The sequence below is a fragment of the Phytophthora sojae genome (assembly GCF_000149755.1).
Source record: "Phytophthora sojae unplaced genomic scaffold PHYSOscaffold_15, whole genome shotgun sequence".
Classification (NCBI taxonomy): Eukaryota; Oomycota; class Peronosporomycetes; order Peronosporales; family Peronosporaceae; genus Phytophthora; species Phytophthora sojae.
This window is the reverse complement of record NW_009258129.1, coordinates 291,427-315,223: the sequence shown is the minus strand read 5'-3', so window position 1 is coordinate 315,223 and position 23,797 is coordinate 291,427. Positions and strand designations below refer to the sequence as shown.

General features: G+C 60.1%; 9 protein-coding genes across 9 annotated transcripts; 4 read left to right on the top strand and 5 right to left on the bottom strand.

Moving 5' to 3' along the window:
• Positions 1 to 130: 130 nt before the first annotated feature.
• On the top strand, positions 131 to 1,212 carry PHYSODRAFT_532945 (hypothetical protein; the record flags this gene model as incomplete). Its single annotated transcript, XM_009540343.1, has 2 exons — positions 131 to 760; positions 895 to 1,212. The coding sequence occupies 2 exons, from the start codon at positions 131 to 133 to the stop codon at positions 1,210 to 1,212; spliced, it is 948 nt and encodes a 315-aa protein (XP_009538638.1).
• Positions 1,213 to 1,609: 397 nt separating this feature from the next.
• Positions 1,610 to 2,635, bottom strand: PHYSODRAFT_319951 (hypothetical protein; the record flags this gene model as incomplete). The annotated part of the gene is made up of 1 exon (XM_009540342.1): positions 1,610 to 2,635. One exon carries the CDS (start codon positions 2,633 to 2,635, stop codon positions 1,610 to 1,612), a length of 1,026 nt encoding a protein of 341 aa, XP_009538637.1.
• Positions 2,636 to 2,957: 322 nt separating this feature from the next.
• On the bottom strand, positions 2,958 to 5,411 carry PHYSODRAFT_533469 (hypothetical protein; the record flags this gene model as incomplete). The annotated part of the gene is made up of 2 exons (XM_009540341.1): positions 2,958 to 3,720; positions 3,760 to 5,411. Coding segments are annotated over 2 exons (2,415 nt in total), but the record flags the coding sequence as incomplete, so codon positions are not given.
• A 2,402-nt stretch (positions 5,412 to 7,813) lies between these two features.
• PHYSODRAFT_532494 (hypothetical protein) lies at positions 7,814 to 8,266 on the top strand (the record flags this gene model as incomplete). The annotated part of the gene is made up of 1 exon (XM_009540340.1): positions 7,814 to 8,266. One exon carries the CDS (start codon positions 7,814 to 7,816, stop codon positions 8,264 to 8,266), a length of 453 nt encoding a protein of 150 aa, XP_009538635.1.
• A 267-nt stretch (positions 8,267 to 8,533) lies between these two features.
• PHYSODRAFT_533048 (hypothetical protein) lies at positions 8,534 to 8,998 on the top strand (the record flags this gene model as incomplete). Its single annotated transcript, XM_009540339.1, has 1 exon — positions 8,534 to 8,998. One exon carries the CDS (start codon positions 8,534 to 8,536, stop codon positions 8,996 to 8,998), a length of 465 nt encoding a protein of 154 aa, XP_009538634.1.
• A 174-nt stretch (positions 8,999 to 9,172) lies between these two features.
• Positions 9,173 to 9,421, bottom strand: PHYSODRAFT_464323 (hypothetical protein; the record flags this gene model as incomplete). The annotated part of the gene is made up of 1 exon (XM_009540338.1): positions 9,173 to 9,421. A coding segment is annotated over one exon (249 nt), but the record flags the coding sequence as incomplete, so codon positions are not given.
• Positions 9,422 to 9,436: 15 nt separating this feature from the next.
• PHYSODRAFT_341970 (hypothetical protein) lies at positions 9,437 to 10,669 on the bottom strand (the record flags this gene model as incomplete). Its single annotated transcript, XM_009540337.1, has 3 exons — positions 9,437 to 9,655; positions 9,733 to 10,097; positions 10,168 to 10,669. The coding sequence occupies 3 exons, from the start codon at positions 10,667 to 10,669 to the stop codon at positions 9,437 to 9,439; spliced, it is 1,086 nt and encodes a 361-aa protein (XP_009538632.1).
• Positions 10,670 to 18,677: 8,008 nt separating this feature from the next.
• PHYSODRAFT_341967 (hypothetical protein) lies at positions 18,678 to 20,102 on the bottom strand (the record flags this gene model as incomplete). Its single annotated transcript, XM_009540336.1, has 5 exons — positions 18,678 to 18,910; positions 19,000 to 19,123; positions 19,176 to 19,245; positions 19,881 to 19,978; positions 20,052 to 20,102. 5 exons carry the CDS (start codon positions 20,100 to 20,102, stop codon positions 18,678 to 18,680), a joined length of 576 nt encoding a protein of 191 aa, XP_009538631.1.
• An 854-nt stretch (positions 20,103 to 20,956) lies between these two features.
• Positions 20,957 to 23,514, top strand: PHYSODRAFT_251488 (hypothetical protein; the record flags this gene model as incomplete). The annotated part of the gene is made up of 3 exons (XM_009540335.1): positions 20,957 to 22,277; positions 22,304 to 22,467; positions 22,897 to 23,514. The coding sequence occupies 3 exons, from the start codon at positions 20,957 to 20,959 to the stop codon at positions 23,512 to 23,514; spliced, it is 2,103 nt and encodes a 700-aa protein (XP_009538630.1).
• Positions 23,515 to 23,797: the final 283 nt, after the last annotated feature.

Genomic DNA, 23,797 nt, shown 5'->3' with positions numbered 1-23,797 from the left:
TGCAGTTGGCTCTGCGTGGCTGCAAAACGCGGTAACGGATCTGTGGATCCGGACGACGTTTCGCCGCCTCGCGTCGCGCCCCTCGGCGCCTTCTTCTTCTGGTTCGCAGTCACGAAAATCCGCGAACTGGATGGAATCGCTCTACGCCCGCGACACCCCCACGGCGCACGAGCGCAAGCTCAAGATGGCGGAGCGGGACCAGCAGCTCAAGGGCGGCGAGAGCTCCAACCAGGTGCAACAGCAGCCCACGGGGACGCTCGAAAGTCTTGTGGACACCTCGACAGAGAACGGTGCAGCTACCAGTGGGGAGTCCGCCTCGACGACAACGAACCCGGCGGACGACGCCTTCGGCTTCAGCTTCAACGCGTTGTCCGACACGCAGCAGCAACTCGACGACCAGTGGCGGACCCAGGGAGGCGAGTTAGCCGACAAGACCCAGCAAGACAAGCAATCCGAAGTCAAGAAGACGGAGGAGGGGCGTCTGGCTGAGTTGAGTGGGGAACCTACTCCCAATTCAGCACCAGCGTCGTCGAACACGGATAAATCGGAGACCAAGGCAGCGGAGAATACCCAGCAAATTGCTTCTGCACCAGACCCGACAACGCAGCAACCACGACGAGCGGGGGTCGCCTCAGTCCCTCGCAAGCCGAAACCAGCGATCACGATCAATACTGGATCGGGTTCAACCGGTGTTGGGGCTAAACGACCACCCCCGACGCCTGTATCACCCCCAACTTTCTCGTGGAATGATATCCTCCGTGTGCAGAATTTAATCGAGCGGTGCCTTCAGCAGTACTTGAGCAAGGTGAGGATGAATGCACAGCTGAAGACTAGAAAATGGTGCTCACTTGCTCGTATACTGTGCTGCAGAACGATATTTTGATGACGCTGAAGGAGCAGGCCAATGTGGACCCAGCCTTTGCGAACGTGGTGTGGCAGAAACTAGAGGAACAAAACCCGACTTTCTTCCGCGCGTACAGTTTGCAGCTACAGCTCAAGGAGCAGATCATAGCCTTCAACTACCTGGTACGGGACGATCTTCACCGAGAAGATTTTTTCCTTGCTAGGTCCTCATCAAAAAAATATTTTTCTGTTGATATTTGCAGGTCGGGCAGCAGAAGGAGATGGCGGCGAAAGGTGGCAAGCGTCTTCTGCACTACAGCAACACGAATCGGCCCTCAGCAGGTCGCTCCTCAGCTCCGTGCTCTTTGATCACCACACAGACAACCACGACGCTGCCCCCGATCAGCATGGACGCGAGAACTTTCCTCCGCACTCCGATTAGATCAGCCAAGCAGCAGCGCACGCCCGCGGGAAAGCGCGCGTACAGCCAGCACCAGCACATGAGTATCTACCAGCTAGGCAGTTCGTCGGTGAACGCGGGTTCGACCTCGGCGGGCATGTCGTCATTGCCTCCGCCGTCCCCTTTGCCACTACCGTCGCCCATAAAGACGGACCTAGACACCCACGCGTTCTTCACTTGAAACACGTCCACCTGGCCGACAAAGAGTCAAGTGACGTGGCGTGGTGGCTTGTATGCATACGAAGCGAAGCAATGACGGTATATTATGCACTCTTTGGTGTCTCATTACGTTCTAGAAGTAGTTAGTTAGTCCTCACTTTCATCCTCTTCGGTCACCTTCGCCATGGCCACCTGCTTCTCAAGCTCTAAAGTGTCGGGTGCCAATTGGTTGCCCGACAGCGTTAGACGGCGCAAGTTCGGGTTCTTCTCGACCGGGTTGAACGGTAGTTCGGTGATCTTGTTGTTGGCCAGCAGCAGGTGCTTGAGCTTGGGTAGCTCGCCGATTCGCTTGGCAACTTTGGCGAGGTGGTTGTCCTCGACGTTGAGCACTTCCAGCTTCAGACAGCGGCCGAGCGAAGCATGCAGCTTGGTCAGACAATTGTTCTGCAGGTAGACCTTACGCAGCGACTGCAGCCCTTCCAGGTGCTTGGGGAGTTTGACCAACTGGTTGCGCTCGGCATGCAGGATCTCGAGTCGATGCAAGTTCTTGAACGAGTCTGGCAGTGTCGTCAACTTGTTCCCGAGAATGTCGAGCTCTTTCAGGTTCTGCAGCAGTCCGAACTCTTCCGGCAGATACTCGAGCGCGTTGTCATCCAGGTACAGCTCCTCCAGCTGAACGAGCTGGCACAAACTCACAGGAAACGTCGTGAGCAGGTTGCGATGCAGACAAAGTCCCGCTAGCGTGCCCGACAACTGGGCGACCTCGTCGGGGATGCCTTCACTTGTCAACTTGTTGTCTTCAAGGTACAGACTTTCGAGCTTGGAGAGCTCCGCGATACCTGCAGGGAGTCTGGTGAGCTCATTGTTGCGGACGTAAAGCTCGGTGAGTTGTCCCCACGCAGCCGTCGATGCCGCATCACTACCGAAACCTTCAGGCAACTGGGTGAGTCCGTTCTTCTCCAACGCGAGCGTCTTGAGATTCGGGGGCAATGACAACACCAAATCTCCAGGTAGTTCAGCCAACCCCTTCTCGGACAAGTCCAGCTCTTCAAGCTCCTCGAACTCCTCCGCCGTTTCCACGGGATCGTCCAGCTCGATGTTGAACTTCTCCACCACGGCCAGGAACATCTCGAGACGAGAGTCTCCATCGCCGCTGGTTCCGTCGTCGCTCATGGTTGGAACTTGGTGGGTGACTCGCGCCGGGGATAATCGCAGACTCCGCCTCGCACTCCCATGGCCCCTCCAGACATACCCCCTCGTGTGCGCTTACGATGCTCTTATCCGTTTCGGGTCTTCATTTCTGGACGACAAACAGCATCAGAACAAGCACAAGCACCCCACCAAAATTGGATTCTCCAGCACAGTCTCACCTCGCAATTCTCCTCCGATCTCGAAAGTTCTTGTCCGCTCAGATATTTGATTCAAAACTTGTATTCCAGTAAATAGGCCACTGCCATTATTCTTTGCCATCATCCATGGTCACAATGATCTGCTCTCAGTACCCAGGGCGAACAGGGTTCGAAGGTCGCCGCTTGATTGAGCCTCCCCGCGTCATATTCATCTCAGTACTTTCCTTGGTGTACAGGTAGACATTCTCTGCGGCGTCTCGGAGGTCGGCGATTTGCTGCCACAACTTGCGGTTGACCTGAGAAGCGCGCTTCACGGCCTCCATGTCCTTCGTGTCCAGCGTCTCATCCACGTCGTCCAACTGCGAGCGGATCTCAATGAGGTCGCCAAAGCTGTCGAACGTGTCGCACGATGCAGCGTCGTCGTCGTCGTCGAATTCGTCCTCCTCCTCCTCTGATTCAGACTCGATCCGCAGCGGTGACACACCCGCTGTGTGAATGCCTTCGAGGCTGCTGCCGCTGGAACTCGTCGTCTTTCGGATGCTCTCCTTACTCGAAGTGTACGGCGAGGAATCCTCAAGGTCGCACAGGTCCACGGGCAAACCTCGTCCCGAGTCGTCAAGCTCCACTGGCGAGCTGCTGTACAGGGGATTGTGTCTACTGCGCAGGATGGGGTCGCGGGGAGGATAACGATCACTGTAGCCCCTGCCTCGATGATAGTCCTCGCCCCGAACGTTATCGCGGTACATCTCGTCCGAATCTCCTCGCCTGAAGGTTGGCTGGGGTGCATCCGAACGGGTCCTGGGCTTGGGCATGTCGCGTTGCGCGTGCTTCCTCGAGCTCATAGGCGGCGACTCACGGTATGCACGGCCTCTCCGTCGAATAGTCTCAAGGTCTTCAGGGTAATAATCTCTTCCGTAGGCATCTTCCATCTCGGGTTCATCCTGATACCTGCGCTGGTCACGGTGGCCTCTTCTTGAAGACTCCTCCCTGTGGTGGGTTCGTTCAGTCCTGCGAGAACTGCCGTCCGACTGTCGTGGGGGACGGGAGTGATGCTCTTGCTGTCCTGGAATATCGTCGATGGTGATCGTAGCAATCGACGACGACGAGTACTCACCCGAGTTGCCGCTGCCACGTTGACTGGGCGGGAGCGCGGAGCCATTGGCGACGCGTCCGAAGCGCCCGGACATGACTTCTTCCCGTGCAATCATCAGCGCGCTGGTCTGCTGGTTCGTGGCGATACAGGTCGTGCAGAGCTCGACGATGGTCGTGGTCACGAACTTGCTCGTGTGCCGCTTGCTGCCGGAAGTCTCGACGTGCTTGAGCGTGCGCTCCACGCAGCACTTGGAGCAGACGGCCATCAGGCAGAGCTTGCACTCGATGCTTTGTCGGAGGAACCGGCCGAACGTCTTACTGCAGATGCTGCACTGCGTGGGCTTGGCCTTGTTCTCGTCCTTGTGCGCGTGCTGGTTGCCGCTCTGGCATTCCAGTCGCCACGACAGCTTCTTGTCCTGCGAGCACTGCACGGTCTTGCCGCAGTACAGCAAGTTGTTCGCGCAGCTCTGCAGCGCCGCGGACTCGGAGATTTTCCCGTTGGGCGTCACATTGGACTTGAGGAACACGTCCACGGTCCTGCTGTCGAGCTCCACAAACAGATGCACGCTCTCGCAGCGCGCCCGAGCGACACCATGCGAGTCGTAGAGCTCCGGACAGCCGCGCAGCTTCACCGAGTGCATGATCTGGTATCCGATGCGCACGCCGTCGCCGCGCGTGATGACGCCCGTGGCCTCCAGGTACACGAGGTCTCTGGGCGAGGCCAGGCGGTGCTTGACGCTGCCGCCCGTCGTGGACTTGACGAGCCACTTGATGCCGAGGAAGCGGAAGGGGCTGCGCTGCGACGGCCCCTCGATGGGGCACAGCACGTCCCCGTCCAGCACGTCTCCGTGTGAGTAACCGTTCTTGAGCGCCATGCTGGCGCAGTCCGGCGCCGCCACGCCGTACATGACGTCGTCCAGCGAGCCGACGATGTTGCCGACGCCGAGCAGCACGGGCAGCGGCTCGTGGCCGCCCGAGATGCCGCTGACGGACTTGCTCTTGGCTCTCTTCTTCTGCTCGCGCGCCTCGGTGGCCGTGGGGCCCCAGCCCGTGAGCAGCTCGAGCTCCGTCACCTGGTGGGCCGGCAGCTCGTGGATCGTCGAGATGGAGCCCGAGCGCGAGCCGCCGGAGCTGGAGCTCGAGCGCGAGCCCCGCGGAGGCACCAGCGCCGCCGCGCGCGCGAACGATTCCTCGTCCTCGGCGCTCAGCGAGCGGCTCAAGGCGTAGGACCGCGACTCGCGGTAGACGGCGAGCTTCTCGTGGCTCTTGAGGGGCTTCCAGCGGCGGCGGTCCACCTGGCGGTGGCGGATGAGCGCGAACTCCTCGTACTCGCTCAGCGCGTGGCCCAGCAGCTCCATGGCCTGCGTGTGGAAGCGCCGGCGCTCGCCCTCGCTGAGCTCCAGGCGCGGGAACGGCCGCTGTGCCAGCGGGAAGGACGCCATGGCCTCCTGGGTCTTGATGCGCGCGGAGACAGACTGGTAGTACGCGTCTCCGAGCTGCGCCATGGACGGAGCGAGCGACAGGGAGCGCGTGACCTACCTGTACCCGAGTCTGCAGAGGAGTGGGCAACAGTGGAAGTGCATCGGCGCTGAAGGGCTCACCTCTGCTCTATAACTGTAGGCGATGAAAAAAGAAGCAGCTGTGTAAAGCGACAAATTGAAGAAGAGCGCGGGATTGGAACCCTGATATACAGTGCATGGGTCGGAAATAAAAGAAATATGTCGTCTAAATCGGAGTTTAGGCGGGAAACCAACTCACCTATTCGCGGAAAACTTTCGAGTTTCATGATGTGCTTTGATGCCACAAACGCCACTCCTCCGAAATACTAAGTACAGTGCAGTGGCCGCAGGGCCCCTGCACTCGTAAGTACTCGTTGCACACGCTCACCGCCGAAGCGCTTTAACGCTTTTATAAAGCGAGCAAGCGACGATAACACTTGGGCTTTTCATCGTTTCATGGTGCCGAAAAGTCATCTGTGCCTGTACACGAAAGCATCTGACTTTGCACCAGTTTTTCAGCGCGCGTACCGGGGCTTCATTGAAGTGGGTCGGATGAATCTGGGTAGGACCGAGAAGAAGAGACGTTGGCGTGCTCGCAGCTCGCTGTTGAGTCTTGCCCATCGAGCTGGTCGAGACCAGCTCTCGTGCCTCCCGAATCACCGGCGTTTTAGGGGCGGCGGCGTATAAGAGCAATCCGCTCCCCAAGTGTATTTTACGCCGCGGTTATGCGGCGAAATTCGAACCGGCAACGAGTCTTTCGTGTCATAGCGCGGCCACCTGCTCCAATGCGGGCCGAGTTTTCATACACGCGCACTGCCAATCGAGCTTCTTCGCGCGCTGCTGGTCCCGGCGTGTATCTTGGGCTTGGCACCGGCAGTGCAGAGCATCGGCAGCGGAATCACCAAATCTGCGGCGTTGGTGTCGGCGACGAGCTCGTGGTCGCATCACTCCACGCTGCCATGATACAGTCAGTTGACAGCGAGGCCGTTGCTGGGTGGACCGATAAGAGTGCATGTACAGCCAGGTCAGGCTATCGATCAGGCGGTTCACAAGGATGTCGGTGTACACCTTTTCAACTTCAAAACTGCAAATTGTAAGTTCAAAACAGCAAAAGGTAAGTTCAAAACTGCACGAGCAGAGACCAGGCCAGCTTCGTACTTTTATACACAGCTCATTGGTTGGCACGCAGCATTCGTATACGATGATAGATATCATTCAGTTTGTAATATACATTTATAGAGTATTGTTGTTTTGATCCAACCTTTTGCTGTTTTGAACTTACAATTTGCAGTTTTGAAGTTGAAAAGGTGTAGTGTAGGTGCGATGCAGAGGAGTGTTGGTGGATGTGTCGTGCACGTTGTGCTCTCGAGTCGCACGTGGCAGTGGTGACCGCGACGCACGACGGCAACATCTCTTCAGCCGACCCAGCCCACGACAGGCTTCAGCTTCGACGGTATCCGCTCAGTTCATCGGGCTCCGGTGGTCCGTCCTCCTGCTTCCGACGTTGCTCAGTGGCAGTCTCGCAGTTGACGTTGCAGTGCGGTGGTGGACTCGCTGAACGGTAGCCGCCTTCGTCTGCGGGGAAGATGACTCCGCCGGCGCGGCGCGGCGAGGCTTGCTCACTTTACAGCAAATCGCGGCCGCGCCGCGTGCGCTTCAACATGAACCTCTCCCCATCGGAGGTAGTATCCTAGAGAGCTCGACCACAGAAAGCAACCTGGGGGTTGCTGCGAGTGCGAGTGCGGCTGTTTCGAGCGCAGCGCACTAACGCGCTCGAGGCTTGATGCGCGTGCCTCAAAGCAGCGTCGTCGGATACATTGGATCCTCGCCCCGCCGCTTGTGGCCGCAGCAATGCAAGGATCACGCGGAAATGCCGCTTACCGGTATGGACGCCACCAGCTGACTCAACGACGAGGAGCATACACTTGAGGCGAAGGAGCTCTACGTCGTCGACGACTCGTCGACGACGCCGCTCCAGCGACACGAATGCACACGAAAGAAAACGGGCGACGCATTACATGTACGAGCGGAGTCTACGCCGTCCGCGGCGTTCAAACTTCAAATGCTCCAGGCACTGGCAAAGCCCCCTCGAGCCATCTTGGTCATTGTCGTCCCTTGCAGTCGTGCGCTCGTAGTGCCGCCGCGCTCAGCTTCGCCAAAGTGCAAGGTGCTTGAGACGCGGACGGTGACGGACGGCATGCTCTGCTCTCGAAGTCTGCCTGCCCGGCGGGGAAGTGCTCTTCAAGCGCAGTGCTTGACGATTGGCTCGTATTACCCGCGGCCAGATGCTCATCCGTGGTGCGCTGGGATGAGTGGGCGGCGGTCTCCGTTATCCGCTCGACTTGATCGCCGCCGTCACTACCGAAAATATCCAAGAAGAGCGAGAGAGAGAGAGACTAGTGACTAGTGATATGACGCTGCTGGTGACGCCCGTGACGACGGCCGAGGAGTTCCAAGAGGCGAAGACGATCCGGCTGCGGGTCTTCCACGAGGAGCAGGGCTTCGACCCCGTGCTAGAGTTCGACAAGCACGACGACGAGCCCAGCACGATCCACTTCCTGGGCAAGGACGTGGAGCAGGACAAGTACGTCGCCGTGGGGCGCGTGCTGCTGGACGAAGCCAACCGCTCTGCCAAGATCGGCCGCGTGGCGGTGCTCTCCGAGTGCCGCGGCAAGAGCTACGGCGCAGCGCTCATGCAGGGCATGGAGCAGCACGTCCGCGGCCGCGTGGACAGCTTCAAGCTGTCGGCGCAGTTTGGCAAGAGGGGATTCTACCATAAGTGCGGCTACGAGCGCACCCCCGATGAGATCCACCTCGACGAGGGCGTCGAGCACTGCTGGATGGTCAAGGCCGCCAACCCGTAGCTTCGGTACCGGTAGCGTAAGTAAGGCTAATAGAATGGCTCGAATTATGCCGCTCCATGTGCTGGCCAAGTCGATCATCTCCCGACCATGACAACGAGTGCAAGGGTGGGGCGACACTCTAGCCGCAGCTGTTGCTCAGTGCATCACAGGTTGCTTGACGCTTCGCTCATCGAAACACCCCGTTTGATGCACGACTTCCGGCGGCATTAGTCAGCCCCAACCAAGCAGCCGTCACTTCCCAATTTACTCCTTCACCCACTGCAAGAGATGCCGCTGATCGTGACCCCCGTGACGACCCCCGACGAGATGCAGCAGGCGCTGGCGCTGCGTCGCCGCGTCTTCATCGACGAGCAAGGATTCCGCGAAGCCGTGGAGACGCAGGACCCCAACGACGACAAGCCGACCACCATCCACTTCCTGGGCAGAGACTCGGAGACGGGCGAGTACGTGGCGGTGGCTCGCTGTCTGCTGGACGAGCCCAACCGCAAGGTCAAGTTCGGTCGCGTGGCGGTGCTGTCGGAGTGTCGCGGCAAGAACTTCGGTGCACAGCTCATGGACGGCATCGAAGAGCACGTTCGAAGCAAAGTAGACAAGTTTGTGCTGTCCTCGCAGTACGGACGCAAGGGTTTCTACCTCAAGTGCGGCTACCAATGCCCGAGCGATGAGATTTACCTGGAAGAGGGGGTCAAGCACTGCTGGATGGAGAAGTCGGCTACCAAGCCGTCGGCTTAAAGCTTAAGGTTGAAGCCTTTTGAGATTTACGTCATTCATTATTTCGTTTCACATTGTCCTTGTCTTCCCAACTTGCCTACTTAGTACCTCAGTCTAGTCCTACTTACAGCCCAAGCCTAGTATTCCTACGGGCCTCGCATTGCTAAGCGACTGGAATATCCCCATGAAAGTTATGTCCGTCTTCGCTTGCGTACACGAGTTGGCCTGAGCGAGTGTGCCGTCTCTCGGGTCCAGGGGCCATCGTAGCAGAAGCACATTGAAGGTGCGAATCACCCGCTGCGGTATCACGCGTGCCAACATCAACAGGACCACGGAGGACGAATGGTAGACGTGTTCGCCGTAGTAAACATACCCTGTAAGCAGCAGCGCTTCGGCAGAAATGCAGCGCTTGCCGTTATACATCACGTGTGCAATATCGTTGCAGTGTGGAAGAGCTTGTCAAAAGTCCCCCCGATGCAGTTCCTCTCGAAGGAGGTTAAACTGGCGCTCAATAGTGATGGACCTTGCTTCGCGAAGGCTGGCTCGATCGCTTCGACTCTGGTGAGTCTTCGTCCTAGCGGCCATATCAGTGAGTGCCGAGACGCTAGAGAGCGACGGGATGACCACGTTAGCTGGAACGACGACATGATTCTCGTCCTCATCTTCAACGCTCTTCTTCTATCCGCGTACGAGATGACCGTGGCGAAGAGGGCCAACGCAATGGATAGCAGCACCACGATGGAGGGCATTTTGACTTTGAAAATGATGCAGGAATCCTGTAGCCCGCAGTATTTGGCTCCACGAGTGGAGTACTTGCGCAACATCTCCGCGTTCTGGGAGAGGATAAGCTGAAGAGGCTCGCGCTGCAAGGACCTCAACATTGCCCCTACACCGGCGATGATGACAGGTTGCATCGCCTCCCATGTCAGGCGAAAGCGCCGATCCAGTTGCTGGTCGCCAGAGCGCGCCTTGACCAGATTGACGAACGAGTACGAGAAGGCGAAAAAGCAGCTAGTGAGGTTCACGACGGATTCCGTCGTCAACGTGCCCGTGCCCAGTCCGAGTAAATACAAGTCGGAGTTGTACACAAGGTAGTAAGTAATTTGGGCGAGATAGACCACTTGCATCGCAGATCTGCGTGGGTAGAACGGATCGCTCGTGCGACATCACCTGGAAGAAGCTGATGATACCCATCAGGAGAATCTGCATGACAACGGTTGTCACAACCATCCCGGGCAAAACACTGATAGCAACCCTGTCAGCGTAGCGGTTGCGGAACGTGTTGACCACCATGCCGGCGCGATCGGGTTGGTCTTCCGCGACGTAGTTCAGCCAATCCCATAGCGAATTGAAGTAGTTGTGGACGCACACATCGCCTCTACTACACAGCGGGATATCGTCCGGGGAGTGCACCATCAGTCCGTCAGTGCGTCGACAACTCGCACGAGTCCTCGACGAAAATGCCGTGTTCACCTCCCGCACCCGACAGCCCCCATAGTATGCTCGAAGAAGAGGCTGCACGACGGTGGTCGCGGGGTATTTCGTAGCGCCCGCCGGAACCTCTCGCGAGACCGTCGGGAGATTGCTGGCAAAGCTGTACGGGAACAGCTTCAGACTGTCTGGGACAGCACGCAGTGGGTCTTCCCCATCGGTGAGCCGAGCCAACTTGTAGGAAGTACTTGGAGCATGCATGTACGACCTCTCTATTGAACGCGTGCCAGACGCGTTTCGCCCCTCCGCCGGGGGCCTCGTCAGTGGCTTTACCAACCGAGAAGTGTACCCCCACCATGGGGTTACACCTACGTGCCTGCAGCACTTCCAACACTCCCCCTCGACAGCAGGAGTCCGTGACCACGCAGATCCCGCGTAGCCCTCCTTGTCTTGCCGTCCTTGTCGCTCTGTTTGCTTGCGTCCACGGCGCTCGCCTCGTGTCCTTCACCGGATCACGTCCCTTGTGACGGGGCACACAGCACTTCTTAACAGAGGAAGCAGGAGTATACAAACTCCAAGTGAACAGCCGACTTGACTTGAAAAGCGGTAGATCTAAGACTGAATGTATTTATAGGTTGGTACAGATTTGGCCTGCATACAGATCCTAAGTTCCCTATAGTTTGTGTCATACAAAATGTATCTGTTGGCTCTGAGGCCACTTGGGTCACTATCCAGGGGAGTGACCGATGTAGCCATCCCAGAATAGTGACAGGGTCACTATTCCATGTAACCCCGTTACATCCTCCCCCACTTAGATTCGATCTTATCGACCAATCAGAGCGAGGTTACGCCGGCGACTCACATTTCACTCGCAAAGTCGAAATCCATCGAAAACGGCACGAGCTCTGGCGCCTCGGCTCCCGGGCCACACAGAGCAACTGGCGCATCGCCGAGCAAGCCACAGGGTCTCCACGTCGACCGGAAGCATGCCTCCAAAGCGCAGTGCGCGCAGTGCAAAAGCACCTCCGAAACCGCGGGCCGTAGGGCCGAAGACCAGGGCGGCCAAGGCCAAGGACGAGTCGTCCGCGCTGATGGAGGCCACGAAGGCGGCCGAGGAGGTGGTGCGCTCTCGTAGCAGCACGCCGGAGAGTGGCCGTCAGGCCGGGGCTCGAAGCAAGTCTCCTGACGCCGCGCAAGGCAAGGAGGAGAGTCCTCGGGGCCATAAAAGCCCGGCTCGCGACTGCGAAGCCGCCGTCTTTGACTGCACGATGGTCCAGTACTCCGGTGAGAGTTCACCCGACGACGAGAACGTCTCGGAGGGCAGCACGCACGCTGCCGAAGGCACGGAGCTGGCGGCAGGCGACATGACCAACGCCTCGGCCGACGCAAAGGCCTCGTCAGAGAAGGAGGCGGAGGACGCCGAGTCCGGCTCAGGCGACAGCAAGCAGTCGCACGACGAAGTCGCCATGGCCGACGCTGGGGTCGTGGCCGAGAAGTCGCCGAGCGACGCGGGCTCCAAGCCCAAGGAGGTGCTGGCATCCAAGCATCTGACGCTGGCACAAGGTCGTGAGCGTGCCCAAGCGTCGAAAGCGGCTGCCGCTGCGAAGGCCGCCGAGGCCAAGGCGAAGAAGCGTTCAGCTTCCAGGTCGCCTCGCGGCTCCAGCTCCAAGCTGTTCATCGACTCGGAGTCTGAGGACGAGGAGGGTGCCGTCCACGAGCCCAAGGAGCTCTCCAACAACCTCGACGAGCAGCAGCAGCAATACCACGCTGCTAGCTCGGGTGCGTATACCAGGCAGCCGACTGCCACGACTGCCATCGAGTCTTCTTCAGGCGGGGATGCCACGTACCCGCAGGGCTACTTCCCGCCCGAGCCTGGCACTGGTGCGCCAGCGCTGTTGGCGAAGCTCTCGGCTCCTCGTGGCCTTATCGGCTGGTACACCTCGAGGGGTTCCTATGAGCGTGCTCTTGTTGAGAAAGAGCCACTCTTTCTTGGCGACGTTGAAGTCGCTCGGTGTGTGCTACTAGCACCACACAAGCTCACACTGAAGGAGTTCACCACGCTTCGCAAGAAGCCGGAGGAACGTGCGCGAGCTCCGCATCGAGTTCGCTCAACTCATTACGATCAAGGAGGACCGGCGGTGGCCTCGCACGGCCATGGCTACGAGCCTGAGGCGACGCAGCCGTATGCTGGGGCTCCGAGTCAGGTGGTGGCCTTGCAGCAAGAGGAGATTCGTCTTCTCCGGGACCGTGTGTACGTCCTCGAGATCGCGCTTGGCGTCGGCCTTGGTGGCGAGGCTGCCGCTCGTGCTGGTCAGCCTGGTGCCGTGGAGCGGCTCCGTGAGGATGTTGCCTCGCTCTATCAAGAAACTCGCAGTCTCCATGGCCGTGTGGATCGTCGAGCCGACCTGTCGTCTTACGACTCGCTGTGAAACCAGCTCGCTGGCCTTCGGGCCGAGCTTCATGGCCCCGCGCCGTATCCGGAGCAGCAGCAGCCCCACTCGTATCAGGCCCAGTTTGGCCAGGGCTCGTACGGGGCCCCTGCGTATGCTGCTCCGATGTACTTACGACCAGCGCGCGTATCAGGCGCCTTACCGCGACTCGACGCCGCGCTTCGAGGAGCTGCGCTCTTCTCCACCGGGCCACCCACCGCTTCCGGCGGGGCAGCCAGAGCCAGAGGGTCATGGTACCTCTTAAGACGACCCACGTAAAACGTCGGATGAGTCGTCATCGACTTGGGCAAGTATATGGTGTACGCCGCGCCATGCCGGCTGAGGACCGTGAAGGGTCCAATGAAGCGGTGCTTCAGCTTGTTGCTCTCGACCGAGCTAACAGTGTTTAGCGGTAGGTTTCTAGTATCTAGGAGAACTAAATCCCCAACCTTAAACACGTTCATGTTTCCTCTTCCATTTCGGTCAGAATACTCCTTCTGTTTATCTTGGGCTTGCGCCATGGTGTCTCGCACCCTGCTGAGTATGTTCAGCCTGTCTTCGGCAAACGAGGACAGTTGCTTCCACAAGGTGGCTGGACTCACGTCCGAGACTTGGGAGGAAAAGGTTTTCCGAGCCTCTCCCCCACTTAGGACCGAAGCCCCGGTACTGCCTCGTAATGTGAGCGGCACCTGAGGGTGGCGCAATCCGTTCAGGTAAAAGGGCGTAAAGCCCGTCGATGCATGTACCGCATTATTGAGTGCGAACTCAACCATGGGCAAGCGATCAGCCCAAGAGCGGGGCATCTCCGCGCAGATACTGCGGAGCGTGTCTTCGAGCACGCGTTTGACGCGCTCCGTTTGGCCATCCGTCTACGGGCGGTCCGCCGTCGACATCGACAGTCGTGTGCCGAGAAGGCGAAACAGCGTCAGCCAGAACGTAGCTGCGAACCTTGGGTCTCGATCAGAGACAATGGTCTCGGGCAGACTGTGGTGTCGGAAGACACAGTCCATGAACAGGCGAGCGACCTCGTCGCCAGTGACGGTGTCACGAACTGGAGCAATGTGGACCATCTTGCTCAGACGGCACACGAAGGCAACAACACCAGTGTTGCCACGGTCATCGGCCGGAAGTCCGAAGACAAAGTCGAGACTCATCGACTTCCAGCAGTCCGCTGGGACCGGCAGGCTCTGCAATGGTGCCGAGGCGTGACCGGCGGCTTCACGCGCTGGCACGTCTCACACGTACGGACGTAGGTGGCGACCCACTTGTACATATGACGCCACCAAAACATCTGCAAGACAGACGCGTACGTCTTCTCACGGCCGAGATGGCCACTGGATGGAACGTCGTGCGCCTCCATCAGGATGTCGTACTTGAGATCCTCGTCGTTGGGCACGACAATACGGGGAGGATCCTCGGGCTCGACCCTATAGTGGAGCAAACCGTCAGCCCACTCATAGCGGTGCAGCCTTGCACGTTGTCGGGGCGTGAGCCACTCGGCCTTGGCTTCCGAGCCAGCGGCCAAGAACCGCACAAGAGGTCCGAGACTGGCATCGTCTCGGTACCCCAGCCTGATGCGATCATACAGATCCGTCGTGACCCGACTAATATGAGCAAGCTCGTAGTCGGGTCGGCGCGACAGCGCGTCGGCAAGCACGTTCAACTTGCCCGGCTTGTACTCGACACGGAAGTTGTATTCCGCGAAGAATGACAGCCAACGCGCCATCTGCTGTGAGAGATGCGGCGTGTTGACGGCAGTCCGCAAGGACGCGTGGTCTGTATAAACGACAAAGGGCGTCGAGCCCAGGAGGTGCACTCGGAACTTGACAAGAGCGTACTTCATGGCAAGTAGCTCCTTGTCGTGGACTGGATAATTCCGTTCGGCTGCCTTGAGCTGCCTGGACTGGAACGAGATGACCCGTTCGCGGCCTTCATCGTCGGCCTGCAATAGCGCACAGTCAATTGCGTAGTCAGACGCATCACAGACTACGCTGAAAGACTTCGTCTCGCCCGGCAATGCCAGGACTGGCGTCCAGCGCGCTATACAGCGTGCAGCCGGCCATGTTGTTGAGCAACACGTCCTTGCGCGGGATCGGTGTCTGCGCAGGCACTGTCGCGCTGTTCAGCTTGTTATAAGCATGAACCAGACGCCACTTTCCGTTCGGTTTGCGAACACAGAAGGTAGGCGTCGAGTGCGGGGACTTCGACTCCCGCACCATGCCTGCCTTCGCCTTGGCGGCAAAGAAGGCATCAACGACTTCACACTGCTCCCGGGGAAGAGGCCATTGCCTCGTGACACAGTACTTCGTGCCCGGCACGAGATTGATCTCGTGCCTGATTCCCCTGTCCAGAGGGAGATTGGACGGTGGATCCTTGGACACTAAGCTCGCTTTGATGTCGTTAAAAGCATCTTGATGGCGACGCTCCCAGTGCCAGTCGACATCCTTCTTCAGGAGATCCGACAAGGGCCGTGCCAGCTCGGCGTAGCCTACACTATTAGTTGGCGAGGCCCAACCACTGTCGTAGGTCCTTCTGCGACCGAGGTGGCGGCCAAGCCGCGATGGTTTTCACCTTCTCCGGGTCCGCCCGGACCCCGGCGCTGCTGACGAAGCAGCCCAGGACCTTGATCTCCTCAGCTGCGAACACACACTTGTCGATGTTGGCGTACAGCTTGTTCGCCCGCATGACTTCGAACACACGTCGAAGGTGCTGGAGATGCATCTCCATGGCCTTCTGGCCTGCCTCGGCACGGCTGTGGACGAAGATGTCGTCAAAGTACGTCTGTGTGAACGCACGCAAAGGTCGGAACAGTTGTGTGACCAAGCGATTGAACGTTGCCGGGGCGTTAGAAAGCCCCTGAGGCATGACCAGCCACTCCCAGAGCATACCGCTGGGCGTGCTCACAGCCGTGAGTGGGATGTCGCTCTCGCGCATCAGGACCTGGTAGTATCCGTCCACCAGGCACGTCCTCAAACTCCTTCACCAAGGGGTACACCGGGTCCCGGGGGTTCTTAAGAATCTCAGAGCCCATGCGCGACGCGCGCTGTCTCTGGAACTCCTCCAGGACTGCCTGTTCCATGACCGAGGACGAGTTCAACTCGGCCGACGTGGACTCCGGTCGGAGGAGAACCAACTCTGCGATCTCCCCGGCCTTTAGCTCGGCCAAGAAGTCCTCCATGGCGAGCTCCTCAAGGTTCAGCAACTCTGAAACCTCGGGCAGAGCTGTAAGCTCGACAGCTCCTGTCTTGACCCGACGACCGGTCACGCCGTCGAAGATGTGATAACACTCTTCGGCGGCTGGAGCCTTGGCTGGAGGCTCGGAGTCGCTGGCGACTGGCGTCGTCGGCCACACGACTAGGCCCGGCTTACGACGTGACCATCAGGTGTCTTCGTCTCGTGGCGCCGCCTTGACGGCACCACCGATCTTCGCGATCTCGTGCGGAACTACGTTACCCGCCTTGTCCTTGAGCGGAACTTGGTTACCCGCCTTGTTCTTGAGCGGAACTTGGTTACCCGCCTTGCTGGGTGGAACTATGTTACACACCTCGCCGTGTGGAACTTGGTTACCCACACCAGGAGCGCTTCCAGCGACTCGCATCAGTTATGGTCTGAGTGACCTCCTGTGGAACTATGTTACCCACATCGGAAGCGCCTGCAGTGCCTTCCTCATCAGTTACGGTCTGAGTGACCTCGCGTGGAACTTGGTTATCCACGCCAACGCCAGCGGCGCCTTCTCCAGCAGCCCTTGCTGCCTGCGGTACTTCGTTACCCGCGTGTGGACCTACGTTACCCACCTGGTAGGTGCTGTCCGGCACCTCCACTCTCAGGCCTTGTCCGGCCCGGTCAGAGTCGTCGTCAGTCTCGACGGACCCCAAGAACTCATTAGACGCTGCTGCGCCCTGGTGGCCCTCGCGGGCGCCCCAGCTGCTGCCAGAGGTGGGAACATGACTCACCAAAGCTCTGTCAGAGCGTGGGGGACGGCTGGCCCCGATGGCCTTGCCGCGCCAGTCGATCCAAGGCTCGTGTTTCTCCAGCCACGGCATGCCAAGGATCAAGTCGTACTTGTCCATGTCTAGGACCAAGAACGGCTCCGTGCTGTCGAAGTCCTCGAACTTGACAGTGAGGTCCATGTGGACCCGAGGTACTTCTACCACCGTACCGTCGGCCAGTCATACCGAGACCAGCCCGTTGCCTTTGCTGCCTCGTAGCACATCGGCGTACTTGTCGCGATTGCGTGCGACAATCTGGCGGCGCGCAAAGTTCTTGGACGCCCCAGAGTCGATCAAGATTCTCAAGGGATGATCGTATCCGGGTACACTCGCGTGCACCACAAGCAGCCCACCGCTGCCCTTCTCCGCTTCGAGAGTACAGAGACTCTCAGGGGCTAAGTCCCCATGGCGTGCGCCACCCGCACGCCCCTCATGAAGACTTAGTGTTTCCCCAGTAGGGCGCCCCGCCCCTACTGGTGTCCGGCGTTCTCCTGGTTCCTGGGGCGCGGCTTCTGCCAGCGACCCCTAGAGCCAAAGGGCTTCGAAGAGAACTTCTTCTTCAGTCTTCCCGCGGGACAAGCACGTTTCATGTGCCCAAGCTTGCCACAGCCGTAGCAGCGAATGTCGCTCTGCTCGGCCATGCCCAGATCCATGGGAACCGGCCCGTTGATCGCTCCATTGCCGGAGTTACCATTAGGCGCACCGCCAGAGGCAGGGTTGCTCTGCCATACCGCGGCGGGGGTACGAGCCTGCTTGTGACTGTACTCCTCCTGGAGGGCGATCTGAATCGCCTCCTCCATAGTGTTTGCTTGCACACGGAACAGTTGCGTGCGGGCAGGACCGACACGCAGACCGTCCATGAACACGGTCACCTTGATGTGTTCAGGCAGGGGGTTCCCCACCAAAGAGGCAGTGAGCACTCGCATCTCCTGGATGTACTCATGCAGCTCGCGCCTTCCTTGTTTGCAGGCGTGGAAGCGCGAACGCTGGCGGTACTCGTAGTTCGCCGGAAGAAACGCGGCCCGCAGCTGCTCGCACAGCTGGGACCATGATGCAAAGCATCCAGGCGTCGTCGCTTCGCGCGTATACGCCCAACTCTTAGCGCGACCACTAAGGTTGGAGAGCGCAAAGGCGACACGGAGTCGCTCGTCCGAGACGAGAGCCGCGTCCATCGCGAGCTCAACCTCTCGAACCCAGAAGTGAAGGTTTTCTCCTTCCTTCCCTTCGAAGGGGTGAACCTTCAGCCGCAGGGGCTTCGGTTGCACCGGCTTCGGCGCGGCCGCAGTGGCCTGCAGCCCTTGAACGTGGGCGATGAGCCCTCGCTCGTAGGTGTCGAACGCGTTGATACGCTCAACCTGCTCAGCCGGCGTCGCCGCCGCTAAGCTACGCAGGGCATCTGTCCCAAAGATGCCTGCCATCTTACGAACGGACTCGTACTGCGAGTCGCTCAGATGGGGAAACTCCGTACGATCCATCTTGGCTCACTCGATGCGACCACAGAGGATTCAGGTAGTCCAATCTACCCGCGTAGGCGTAGGATTGACTACAAGTGCTACCAAGTGTGACGGGGCACACAGCACTTCTTAACAGAGGAAGCAGGAGTATACAAACTCCAAGTGAACAGCCGTTCACTTGTCCGGGGACGACTTGACTTGAAAAGCGGTAGATCTAAGACTGAATGTATTTATAGGTTGGTACAGATTTGGCCTGCATACAGATCCTAAGTTCCCTATAGTTTGTGTCATACAAAATGTATCTGTTGGCTCTGAGGCCACTTGGGTCACTATCCAGGGGAGTGACCGATGTAGCCATCCCGGAATAGTGACAGGGTCACTATTCCATGTAATCCCGTTACATTCCTGGTCTTCCAACAGCCGCTCGCCTTGCCCGTCGAACATCTTGACCATCGTCGTTGTTCTCCTTCTTGTGCTCCCTTGTCTTTGGCATTATCTTGAGCTCGCGCACGCCTCGCGTGCCGAATCGCTTCATTGTCGGCCGCCGCCTACGCACGTCCGCGGTCATCTTGCCGCCCTCGCGCGCGCTCTGCAAACCGCTCCTTGGGTCCGCCACCGGGCGCTGCTGGCCTTACTGCCGCGCGTCCGCCGGTCCCTGGCGCCCATTTACGGTGCCAACTTGCCCGTCGTGCGTCCGCGGTATCGTTCCGCCCTCGTACCGGCCTTGACCTTCAGCACCTTCGTCTGCACCGTCACCATGGGCACCAACGTGCTCCCCCTGGCCTTCGTAGCCGCGAGCACCTCGTGCTCCCCCTGAGCATGAGTCTCTTCCTCCATCGACCTCTGTCGATCAGTCGTCACAGCACACACCATCACCTCCGTCGCGCATCGGCACTCGGTCGTGTGGAGTAGCGGCCTCACAGAAATCGCGGAGTTCGTCCTCGCACAAACCCGACGCGTCCAATCTGCGGTCGCGACGGGCAATTTCCCGGATCTTGAGTAGCGTATCTTCGGATATAGAGCCCAAGTCTTCGCAAGCTTCAGAGTTGGCGGGTTGAGTGGACGCTTGTTCCTTGTCTTAGGGCGTCGGTTGTTCCTTGAGCGTGCGGACTTATCGGGCCAGCGTTTCCTGGGGCTTGTTGCGTGGCGTTATCGGGCCGGCGTTTCCTGGGGCTTGTTGCGTGGCGTTATCGGGCCGACGCGGAGTCTTGTGCACAGCGGTTATCAGGCCGTGCGGCCCTTCGTCTAGGCTGCGCGTTATCGAGCGCCTCCTAACCGGTATACGTTTTACGTGCCTTCGTTTCCAGCACGGGGTTTGAGGGGGGTGAGTGCCTGAGCCAGCGAGCGACGGAGGGCCGCGTGTTCCTTGCGGCTCGGCTTGCCGACGCTTGGTGGTTTTCAAGAATCTGGCGATCTTCCGGAGGGGAGAGGTCTGAGTGGTTCAGAGAAATTTCGGGACTGAGTCCTTACCCTATCCTATGTCCTTGCTACTGGCTATTCTGTACTACTGCTTGCTAAGCCTACCGCTCTGTACCTATCCTTACTTCTGTCGTGCTTGCACTACCGTCCTTCAACCTGATTTGCGTAGCATAATCAAGACTTGGGCTTGACGGGGTTTCTCGGCGGGATTTCCTCGACGGGATTTCCTCGACGGGGTTTAGGGTCCACGGGGTTCGCATAGCCGGGCGTGCGAACCGGCTCGTCGAATCAGTCAGGATCCGCCTGATTCCGCAGCTGGTCTACGTGTCACACGGTCCATCACCCCGTCAACCTCCCTGGCGATCTCGACGCGTCGTATTCCGTCCGCCTCGTCGGCTGCCATCACTCTCGGTCACTCGTTCCCTGGCGCGCGACATCTCGTGGGGCGCTATTCCACATCCGTCCCGCTGCCACGCACGCGCACTCCCCAAGTGGGTGTGCCGTCGCAGAACTCGCTCCGCGTCTGTCGCGCCCCGTCCTACTGAAGCTTCTACCGTCGCCGTGTATCGCCGTCGTTCCTTCCAAGTCCATGGTTCGCCGCGACGACGTACGCGCTGCCGACATAGAGGTGGTCGACGACGAGCTCGATACCGAAGACCTCGAGGCAGCCGGCTGCGTCGTCTGCGCGAGTGGAGCGCACCGTCCTCATCCTCCCGCGCGTCTTCCCGTCACGCTTCCAGCACCTGGCACGCCAGTTCCTTCGGTGACGGCTCTCGTAGCCGACGCGCGCGCCCTCGCCCAGGAGAATCGAACTCTTCGGGCTCAGTATGAGCTTGTGTCAGTGAACAATGCCGGCTTGGCCGCCCACGCCTCCGTGCTACACGATCGGAACCTCGCTCTCCTTCGCCACGCCCGCGAAGGCTATCGGGCGGGTATGGTGATGCTCGAGCAGGCGCTCTTGTCTCGCGAGCGCACTGAGCGGGCCAACTCCGAGCTCGAAGACCGCGTGCTTGGCCTCCGTGACATGGCGGGCCGTACGGCTGCCGCCGAGACACAACTCCGGGTGTTCAAAGCCTCGTCGGAAGAGGACTATCACAACTTGCAGAACCAACTCGCCGCCTCACAAGCGCAGGTAGCTGACCTGTCTGCACGGCTCGCCGCGGTCCCCGCGGTGCCGGCCCCTCCCTCGACGTCTACGGACTCTATGGCGCGGCTGTCGCCGCCCTCGTCTCCATCCAAGCTCAGCTCGACGCGGCGATGGCGGAGCGAGATCGGGCTCGCCAGTCCGCCGTCCGTCGAGAGCGGCAGCGTGACGTCGCCCTCGCCGAGCGTGACCAAGCGCGTCGGGACTTCGCGGCGCTCGAGCAGGAGCGCGACGCAGTCGTCGTGGAGCGCGATCAGGCTCGACAGGTGTCCCTCGCTCTGGAGCAAACTCGTGACGCTGCAACCCGTGAGCGCGACCAGGCACGTCAAGCTCAGGCGAGAGCTGAACAGCAGCGCGATGCTCTGGTCGAGGATCTCCGCGTCACTCGCAACTCACTTGCTCAGAGTCGGGCTGAGACCGAGTCTGCCCAGCGGATGAACGACCCGTTGCAAGCCGACGTCCGGCGTGTGAATGCGTTGCTGGTTGCCCACGCCGAGGAGCTCCAGCGCGAGACGGCTCGCATACGCGAATTGGAGACGACAGCCGCGACTGCCTCGACGGCACGCGTGGTCGCAGAAGCGGAGACAGCCCGGGCCCAGGCTAATGAGCTGCAAGCTGTCTCGCGATCCGGGCAGTATCGCACCGGCTGGTTAGCCATGCGGCGTCGGTTGCTGCAGCAGAGCGATGCGGCCGGCGCCCACATCCGCCGTCTGAGTGTCCGCGTCGCCGACCTGGCTGACGAACGCGATCTAGCGGTCCGGGAGCGGGGCGAGCGTGCGATGGCCTGGAGACGCATGCTCCGAGACGCGCGTCGGAGCCGAGAGTTGGCTCAGCGCGTGCGCGACGACCTGGCCGGCAAACTGGCCAGCTCCGTTTCGTCGGTAGGAGGGACCATCGACACCGCCGGCCTGATCCGCCGCCTCGAGGCTACCTACGCAGCGGAAGCGAACGCTGCCGTCCCCCTTCCTCCCGCCGATCCCGCCGGGGCCACGCCAATGGCCGTGTCCGTCGCGTCGCCCCCTGCTGTTGTCGCCGGGCCGTCCGCGTTAGCCCCTAGCTCAGACACCGTGCCTTCGTCGAGTGATTCGACTCAGCAGCCGTCTTCCTCTGTCTGTACTCCGGCTCCTCTTCAGGTTCCGGTGTCTTCCTCAGCTCCATCATTGTCGGGCACACGTCGGCCTCGACCCAGTGGAGCCAGGCCTTCGGGCTCTCGGCACCCTTCTTCGAGCTGCGTGGGGCTCCCGGCGACCTCCACGTCGAGTTCTTCGCCGCGGCGTCGGAGCCAGCGGGCTTCTACAAGGGCTGACACAGCAGCCTCGAACAGTGCTGCCGCACAAGCTTCCCCTGTCACGTCGCTGTCGGCGGCGGCTGTGGCTGCGGCCGCGGCGCGTGCTCGTGCAGACGCGTCTCTCTTCGGTTCAGAGTCCTCGGAGAGTGACGCTGGGGCGCACTCTCCTCAGCCAAAACGCCGTCGTTTGCGAAACCCTTCTTCCCGCTCGCGTTCTTCGCCGCGTTCACGTTCTCGATCGACTTCGCGTCCGCGCTCCCGTCCGGCTTCGACGTCGCGTTCGGCGTCGCCTTCCCGCTCGGCTTCGCGTTCATCGTCGAGTTCCTCGTCGCGCTCGTCGAATCGCTCCATCGGCTCGGCGCGTTCCAACGGGGTCGGCTTCTTCCACTCATTCGACCCGCTCGCGTCGGCCGGCGTCGCCTTCGCGGTCGGCACGTTCTCCCACGCGAGGTTCTCCCACGCGAGGTCGACGATCGTCTCAGCCTGGTTCGGCGACTCACTCCGGCGGGCGTGATGACTCCGACGGCGGCGACTCGTCCTCGTCGTCTTCTGCCCTCTCTTCGTCTTCCAGTTCCGTGTCCAGTGGCTCGGAGGGAGCCGCCCATGTGGCGCCGTTCTTCGTTCCAGTAATCCCACCCGGCTGGCACGCCTTCGGGTTGGACACAGCGTCGCTATTTTCCATGGTCCAAGTCCGTACGTCGTCTTCGGCTCCACAGCATCACGGCTCGCGAATTGCGAGCACGCTTCTTGCCACCGCGGGGTTAGATCTGCCCCCGCGCGCCTGTTCCCAAACCGGCGAACTGGAACCGGGCCTTGGTGACACGTGCCAACGTCGACGCGTTGTACGCCACGCGGCCCTGGCGCTACTTGGCTCAGGAAGTGGGGTCGGTGCTGTTCGCGTCGGGCGACGCCGCGTTCCAGCCGTTCATGCGTCGACTTCGGCACCACGTCGAGCGCTGGGCACAGGCGTACGGGGAGTCTACTCACGAGCTCCATGTGCCTGGCGCTGCATGGCGGTCGTGGCGTTCGTCTCGGAACTCCCGTCGGTCGCACGCAGGCGACCACCTGAACAGTCTCCTCCAGCTGGTGGTCGACTTGTTTCGCCGTGGACTCGCCGACATGGACTTGCATCTGGACCCCGCGGTTCTTCACTTTCCACCGGCGCACTCACGAATCGGACGGTGGTTTCCGGGCATTCAGCACACGACGCTGCAGGAAGCGCTCGACGACGTTGACGTCCAGGAGCCTTGGCGTCGCTTCCACCGAACGCCGCTCACCGTCGCGCAGATGGATGCCAACGTGCGTTGTCGCGTGACGCGTGCCCACCACGCTTACCTCGTGCCTCGCCTTGCTGGCAAGTTCGTCCAGCAGGTTTGCGCGTAGTCCGTTACTTTGGTGTAGCTCGTAGCCGTAACTTCAATGCATCCCCTTGACACCTTCCCTCTTTTCTTTCTCTTTTTCACATCTTTTATGAGACGGCCCTCCGCCGTCCCATTCTCAGCAACAGGCTGGTCCTCCTCAGTTCCCTCATCCAATCCCTCGCTCCGGCCATTCCCAGAATTGAGGCTTCCCACCTGTCTTCCACTCGGCAGCCCCTTTGCCGACTTGGTCGCACCCGTGGGCGCTCACCCACCAGGCTCCGCCGCCTCCGAGTTCTCGTGCGACT